This window comes from Cupressus sempervirens, chromosome 11 (genome assembly GCF_028749045.1).
Source record: "Cupressus sempervirens isolate cs-2001-9-10 chromosome 11, ASM2874904v1, whole genome shotgun sequence".
Classification (NCBI taxonomy): domain Eukaryota; kingdom Viridiplantae; phylum Streptophyta; class Pinopsida; order Cupressales; family Cupressaceae; genus Cupressus; species Cupressus sempervirens.
This window is the reverse complement of record NC_143128.1, coordinates 204,050,703-204,059,218: the sequence shown is the minus strand read 5'-3', so window position 1 is coordinate 204,059,218 and position 8,516 is coordinate 204,050,703. Positions and strand designations below refer to the sequence as shown.

The following is an 8,516-nucleotide window of genomic DNA, read 5'->3' as shown; positions in this document are numbered from 1 at the left end:
ACCTGGATGCCTCAAAAGAACTGACATTTCTTTACAATTTTCTTTTTGAAGATTTTTATTAGCAGACATCATAAAATATTGTCCAATTTTTTGCCTGAACAGAGTCGCAAGAAATGCAAAAAATTTAAAATTGTCAATTAAAATTCTATGTTTTTTCCTCAATTATTAAACTATTCAAGCCAGATCTTATTTCTTAAATTTGAAAGATTTAACAAAAAATTTCATAACTTCTTGCTGCTCTGCGAATAACACTTACAGAAAGATTTGCAAGAGCCTTGATATAAATGTGGTGCATTTGGCAGAAGCAAAGTTTAATTTTTCTCTTCTAATTTAATGTACATGCCTTACATCATGGGCAAGACTCTACAAAATCCTTCATAGGCGCAAGAGTCTTTCCCTTTGCCCTTCCCCACTTCGCCTTCAGGTAAGAGAAGGTTCAATTTATAAGTCACAGGTGTGACAAAAAATGGGAACGAAGAACATATATTATTAAGAAAATATCCAGTAAGAAATATTACAATTTAATTTTAGAAGATCTCCCTCGAGTAGTTATAATGATAACTACTGCAACTATCGGTGCAAACATTACAAATGGCCAAAAGCTACTTAGAGATTGGCAACTCGAGATTCTGCTGTTAAAGTTGTCCTCCTGCTAATTCACATGAACTGTGAGTGAAAATGGATAGAATTCATACTATCAAAAATGAAAAAATAATTGAATGACGAAAGCACAAATGATTCACAACAATTACCAAGTATAATCACTAATCTAGTTAAAATAGCAAAAACCTGTATTGATAGGATGAGTAACTCAATTAATAGCAAACAAAAAAGAGAAATTGGGAGAAATATCCAACCATTACAATGGGGAGCACATCAACAAACGAAAAGAAATTTCTGGAGTTCAATGCTTTTGAAAGTAACCAATTTAAAAGTAGCAACATACTGTAGAAATCATGCTAGAATGAACACGGGTTTTAGCTTGCATTATTGCAAACAACATATCATATTACATCATAAAATAGGCCAAGGTGACTAAGAAAAATCGACTTGTTGACATGGATAGTTCAACTTAGATGAATATAGAAGAAACATTCAATTCAACCCAACAAGTTAAAATTCAAAAGTGATGCTTAGACAGTATGCACAAACAAAACTCCACATTTTATGAGCTGAATGATTTAGATACCTGTGAACTTGACTTATGTAGAGAAAAACTCTTTTGTTGAATCAAAGCCCTCCGTTGTTGAAAGAATATAAGCCGGGCATGTTTAAAAAGCTCAACATCAAGACTGTTCAATCTCTCAATTTCTTTTATGGTACTTTCTGGTATACGAGTGCGTTCCTACAAAGCAAACCAAAGTTAACATTGGAGTACCATTGAATAAAAAGCTCAACATCAAGACTGTTCAATCTCTCAATTTCTTTTATGGTACTTCCTGGTATACGAGTGCATTCCTACAAAGCAAACCAAAGTTAACATTGGAGTACCATTGAACTGACTAACAGAAGATCTTTCAAGCAGTTTAATCGCATCAATTAAAATTTAAAACCACAAAATATAGCTGCATCGTGCCAACTTATTGCATATTTATTTATTTATTTATATAGCTTTGACACACTAACCTACTCCTTTGCATAAATCTTGCTTTGAGAGGAGACAGATTATAAATGTATAGCCATAGGTTAAATTCCAATATTAAGCTCTTTATATGTAAAGAAGAATACCCAAATTGGGGATAAAAGAAGAGTTTCATACACAATTAATTTCATTCTGAATCTGTGGCTATAGCCCCATTATAAAAATAGTTATTGAAGTCCCATGAATACCATCCCGCCTGCACTATATTTCAAATACAGCAAGCTTTTATTCTACAGCGAATTCTTGATAGAGAGTTTGAGGAAAAACATTATACCTAACGGCACTGCGGTTTTCTAAACTGAATGCACCCTCCTCCACCCACTAGCAATTAGAATTTCATCATCGGTGTGAATGTGACTGTTTTCCTGAAGATTAGGAAACCTCCCCACTTTCTCCTAATAAAAGGGACTGCTATTCTATCAGTGTGTACCTTCTCAAAGGAAAACGGCTTTACTACAGTAATATGGGACCACACTTAACAGCTTATCAATAAATATAACTTGCTTCAGCTTTCAAGAATGCATCAAACAAACTTTGGAGACAATAATGATTATGTTTTATACTTGTCATTGTCATAATTAATTATTGTGGCAACCTTAAAATGCATTGTTTTCACAAATATTCTCCCAACTATATGTAAGCTTAAATTTCAATTCTCAGTGTAATGACCATGCTGCTACAAAAAAATTCCAAATAAACCTAGGTCACAAGTATCAGAATATAAGACGACTTTTCCAACAGGACAAGAAACACAGTGGCAACTACAACCCCAAGGAAAGGGATAGTAAATCTTGCCATGTTATGATGACACCTCCACCTGGGTAACTGCGAGTAAATAAAGTTTGTTCTTTAAAATACCTCCTTAGTGAAGTTGGCTGGTGCAATGGCCTTCAACGAAGCAATACGGCGCTGAGATTGACTAGACCTTGTAGTGAAGGCACATTTTTCATAAGTTTCAAGCAGACTAGCAACTGTAAACTGCAAATACAGAATGAAAATTAATTATGAATGTTTTCAATGCTACCGTCATGATAGCCAGAATAATGGCATTTTGTCGAAAATTCAAGCTTCACTTAAAAAAGAAGCTATGGAATCAGACAGTTAAAGATGGGATGCATCAAAATAATATTAAAAAAGCTCACATTTCCCTTTTGTTCTTTAGCATTTCCAATAGCGGAGTTTGTGTTTGATTTCTGGTCCTCAACAGTTTTCTGTGGTGTGAAAGAAAACACAAATTACATTCTATGATTCCTTAACCAAGGTAGTGGATAACACTAAATATTAAGCATTGTTCACCTAATATTGCACCTAAGAAGATTCACATTGCAAAACATGAGGTCCAAAATTACCTGTGCTTGAATTGTTTCTTTGGTCAAACCTGCAAGTGAAGTTTTAAGAGTTATTCAGAAAATGATAAGAGACTCCACCGATCACCTCAATCCAATAGTTGATTTTTTTCATGTATTATTTCCAATAGATTCCAAAATCTCAGTAAGCAGACCACTTAAAGTTTTCAATCTTCGAAAGGTAGGGAGTTTCATACTACAACTTAAACGACAAATTATGTTTATCTTATCCAAATTACCAACCCCAGGCTGCCTCTGTTTTCTTCTTTAGATAATTCTCTAACTCAGCATGAAAGAAAATAAGATAGGTATAACCGTGATGAAATGTCAGAAAATATTATCAGATATGGAAACTCATTCCTTTTCACTGCATAGCAGATCCAGAAGGTGCAGTTTGAATACAAATACAACCATTCTCTAAAATCAACAAGATGGTATTTCTTAGCCTACTGACCTGTCTTGTTACTAGCTGCATGGTAACTCCCAAAGGAGAAGTTTGAAGAGTGTAAATGAGAAAGCATTTCTGTGCCAAATATATTTGCTAAAATTGTAGCAGAATCCTTATGGTTTTCTGTAAGACCCACATAGAACATTTGATCCAACCTCCTCTGCATTTTATCCGATCTTTGATCACTTTCATATCAAGGTATCCACAAACATAAGAATTATACCATACTGTCAAGTAACAAGTTTAAAATACTTCAGAAATTTTACAAAGTTACCTTTGCGACTTCCAATACATGCTTCCCCAAGAATGGGTATGTCATCACACATTGGCGTATTTCTTGTGCTTCTTCTAAGTGGGAGTTATTAGTGAGCCCTGCTACCTGTCAAAAATATCTTTTAAAAGTGTTTAATGTATTTTACACAACCTAAAAAAATTTAAATTACGGATACGTCGCAACTGATGATTTTTATCAACAGAGATTTTAAAGAGATGGAATCCCAGACATTCTATTAACTTGTCACAGTTGAGATTTATTTCAAGCCAGCAACCTTATTGGTTCAGAAGGGAAAAAATCAAAACAAAAAATTGTATACACAGCCTAGACAAATATGAAGCTCAAAATTTATACTAACACTGACAATTTTTTAATATCATTACCAGAATACTCAAATGATCAGAGAATAGAACTCCTTGAATCCAGTGATGGTAGGTTGCGTACTCTATCATCAATCTCAATTTTAAACTTATAAAATTAAAACACAATTTATGCTTATTGATTGATAAAAACAGATCCAAGTGACAGGAAAATTGACAAAATACCTTTAAATTTTAAATGGAACACATGATCCTACATTAACAAATGGATAAAAACATAAACATACGAGAAGCTAAACATTTTGTTTTAACTATGCTATCTGAAAATAAATATGTTTGTCCATATCACATTTGCAGTTAGGTTTCTTAGTTAGATTAGATTGATGTTAGCAGTAAACAGAGTTGTTAGTTGGGAAGTTATTCATCTGAGTTGGTTGATAACAGGAATAAAATGTTTTATAAGCATTTGCAGCATATATTGTAACACATAAGTGAAATCAATAAAGTTTTGTTTCTGCTTTTATCACTCTCATTTGCTATCACAGCAGGAGGACAAATGCAAGCAACATAACACGAGCAGGATGAAAAAAGTCCGATTTCAATTCAAAAAGGGTCAGAATATTAGGATCAATTACAGGTACTTCTTAATCTCTTCATTTTTAATTGCAACAGTAAAAAAAAAGTTTTAAAACTCCTAGACACTGGAAAGGATTGAAGTGCTAAATTGTTTAGAGATTCAAAGCATTGAAGTTTAAAAGGTGTTTCTTCTAGGTGGGGTTCGGTATTTTGGACTTATGACTTTGAATATTTCATGCACTGAAGCGATAAGAAAGGTGTGTTTTTGAGGTATACATGATTATGTTTTGTTTCCATCATTGATTGATGTCAACATCATCATCTTCTAAAAATAGCTACATGTACAATGTGCTTGTGCTTTTAGGGCCATCTTTGTTATACATGGCAGGGTCTTACAAGATTTATAAGGGTCATCAAATGGATATATTGCAACAGGAAATACTAGAAGTTAGTGCAATGGAGGTACGAAAATTTTATCTTCCCAAGCTAGCTTCTCACTCTGGGGTATTCCATTGCATAAGAAGCACCCTATTTTTGTCCCTGAATATAAGAGGGGGTTGGCATCATGTTTGTCCCTTCAAGGAGCAAAAGAAAGCAAGATTTCTTGTGGGTGCACTTCCTGTACTCACGTTTTCGTTGATGATTGGTCAAGTACTCTAACAGAACTCAGACACACTCAGAAGAGATGTGGACTTTCAAGGGAAAGGTTTCGCATGTGGTTGGTGATTTGTATAGCCGAGGAGAGATTGTTTCCACAGCACTTGAGGAGACATCAGACAACTCAAACGAGATGTGGACTTTCAGAGGAAAGGCACTTCTGTGCAGGCACCGGAGGAGGCATTAGACACACTTGAGGAGATTTGGAGTATCGAAGGAAATGTGTCTCACTGTGCATGAAGGATGGGAACACTCTTTATGTTTTCTCAAGTTGTGTGGATGGTTTCAATTCTATAGTTAGGAGATTTCTTGATGTAATCGGTTTGGTGTTTCCTAGGAAAGCGAGGAGGATAGGTGAATGCGCTTCATCAAAGTCTTTAGCATCCTTGCAATGTTCCACTCTAGTTTGAATTAATACAACAAAGGGGAGAATGTTGGAGCACATTACTATTGTAGTAAGGATTTTTAGGGAGATTAGATAAAATAAAATAAACATTAGTAGTAAATAGATAGGTTAGTTGGGAAGTTATTCCCGTGAGGTGGCTGATAACGGGAATACAATGTTTATAAAGCATGTGCACTAAATATTGTAATATGCCAATGAAATCAATAAATTTTTGTTTCTGCTTTTATCACTTTCAAAATAGACCCAAACAAAGAATTTATACTGAGATCCAGTAGTTACTCGGCAGTGCTACACAGCTAGGAGAAGTCTATCATATAGATTACTTATGCCGAGAAGGGTTTACAGAGGCAACAAGGCACAGAGCAGCACGCCCAGACTACGTACATAAAAACTAAATGAGAGACATATTTTTAAAGAAAACTAAAACTTCCAAATAACTCTTGAGCAAATAAAATAATTCTTACATAGCTCTAAATTAAGAAAATAACTCTTAAATGAATAAAACTATCTTTTCAAATTATAACAAAGTAAACAATGAACCCATCAAAAAAACAAAGTAAACAGTGTAAATAAACTAAGTAATTCTTAAATAGTAATAAAAGTATAACAAAATAACTCAAATAAATAAAACTAGCTCTTCATATATAAAATTAACCATAGAATGTAATTAAAATTAATGGTTCTAAAGTTCAGATAACTCAAACAGATAAATCTCTTAGTGCTTTATAGAAAGATGTATTTAGGATATCTATGCTAGTATTTGATACCCTGTAACTGCCTTGGCCATATTCAAACTAAACCTTCATAGATACCTGGAAACTTGTATCTTATCATTAACTATACCAAGAATGCATCCCAGTTTCAGAGACACATATGCATCATGAAGTTTCAGATGAAGTTTCTAAGTGTGTGTGTTTCCTAATACTATCCTCCCTGAAAAAATAGTGAGCCTTCTAATAGAAATCCCTGAGATACATTATATAGATGGCATTGGTCTTCTTCCCATATCAAGAATGCTTTTCCGTTATAATTTCACAGACATTTCCATCAGGGATACTTCAGATGAAGTTTCTTAGTATCTTTATATGTCTCCTGGAACCATCCCTCAAGAATTGATTAACATTCCAATATAAGTTTCTGGGATGTATATTATAAATTTCATTGGGTTTTTCCTCAAGTACTGGCATCTGGTTAAAATAACTAAAGAAAACCACTATTAAATTTGCAACTTTCCAATAATTCTCACAAGAATTCACAATTATCCCACGGCAATTTATCCTAAACCAAAGGGGTGCCAGTAAAATGAGATATAATAGAATGGCTTAGGAAGCTTGTATGTAATAAGTCCTATCAATTGATTGAAAGTTGAAACAGTACGGAGGGTCACTGTAGGATAGTAGCTGTACTGGCTATGTATGTGAACCTAGCATATATATACATGCACATACTCATGCATATGCATGTGTCATTGTTTTTCTGTATGCATATAACTACATGTATATAACCCTCTCTGAATATACTGCTACCATGATATTTAAGTAAAGGTGTTCCAATACCAAGCCCCATCTTCTATAACCAAGGCACCTCACATCTCCAGATTATATGCAAATCTATCAGCACATAGAAAGATATTTTTCTTAATCCCAAATTGCTGCTAGAGGAACTATTTTCACTCGTTCATTTTATCAACAAGTAGGTATATGTCAAGGAGTCCTTTGTAATGTAATGATGATGACTATTTGATTGTGACTGAAAACTCCAGATAATGTTGGCCATCTTATCCTGGTTATAGAATTTAATTAGACTAAATGTTCACCTAATATGTCCAAATGCTAATGTTTTCCTAATATATAGGTCCCATTATTAATTACTGTAACACCCATACATCTAGCAAGAAAATCATCCTTGTTCAATACACCAAAACACAGCAATGTTATAAAACCCATTTCAAAATATAAAACATATCAACACATGGCAGCTATGAATAGCTCTGACCATAAACAAATGTCCTCGAACATTTTACCTAAGAATAAAAGAATCTTCAGAGAAGTAACCATGTAAAAAATTCAAAAAAGTTGAAAATAAAAGAAATTTCATTCATGTGCAACGAAACCAAAGAGCAATCAATGGGATTGCTGGGCTTGTGTGGGTATAATATCAAAAAAAAACAATTCTCTGGTAAATACTAACAATGACATCTACAGATGATACTCCAATATGCAAGAAGGTAGTTAGAAATGAGAATCAATCAACCATTACAAAAACTCTACAAATACATTGAGTAAAAATAAAAGAACAGAATTACCTGAAATGTCTCTCCATTATGTATAATATCATATGCCAGAGGTTGATGAATATACTCATGCAATGGCATTGACATAGCTGGAAAGTTGTAAGAATCAACATCACCCTGCATGGTCATCCTTCCTGAGCCTCTTGCATCACGCTGATTGAACAATAATGTCTATCAGAATTATATCTCAAATTTAGAAAAATCCATTTATCACATCCCAACACTTGAAATGAAAAATATACTAGTGGTAGTTTAAGTTTTAAATAGGCTGAAGGGTATACTCAAGACATCTAAAGATGCACTAGAGAATACAAGTATCTCTTCACATCAAATTGGTTGCTTGTTCTAGAGCATTCATTAATGAATCTTCACTACAGTTGCAACTTGTTCCAAATAAATTTTATTTGAATTATCAATAATACAAACTAATATATCAAGTTCCCAATGAAAATCTGAATTTTATTTTTCCAGTTTCAAGATGGATAAAGTAGCTCTCATTAGAGAAAAAGCAAAGACAATTGACTGATAAGAAAGCTAATATTTTACAGAATTAG

The 8,516-nt window shown here is 33.6% G+C and overlaps 1 protein-coding gene across 4 annotated transcripts in view; it reads right to left on the bottom strand.

Annotated features, from left to right (window-relative positions):
• Positions 1-294: 294 nt before the first annotated feature.
• LOC149528885 (protein-tyrosine sulfotransferase-like) overlaps positions 295-8,516 on the bottom strand; it is a 65,633-nt gene continuing 57,411 nt past the window's right edge. For 3 of the 4 annotated variants that reach the window (XM_089811428.1, XM_089811429.1, XM_089811432.1), the window contains 8 exons: positions 7,975-8,115; positions 3,711-3,815; positions 3,443-3,596; positions 2,992-3,020; positions 2,785-2,853; positions 2,501-2,620; positions 1,190-1,345; positions 295-649 (listed from right to left, as the gene is read on the bottom strand). In XM_089811428.1, coding sequence (XP_089667554.1) covers positions 515-649; positions 1,190-1,345; positions 2,501-2,620; positions 2,785-2,853; positions 2,992-3,020; positions 3,443-3,596; positions 3,711-3,815; positions 7,975-8,115 — 909 coding nt within the window. In that variant the 3' untranslated portion in view covers positions 295-514. Of the gene's footprint in view, positions 650-1,189; positions 1,346-1,916; positions 2,621-2,784; positions 2,854-2,991; positions 3,021-3,442; positions 3,597-3,710; positions 3,816-7,974; positions 8,116-8,516 lie in introns of all 4 variants that reach the window. The other variant, XR_016359161.1, reaches the window with a different exon arrangement.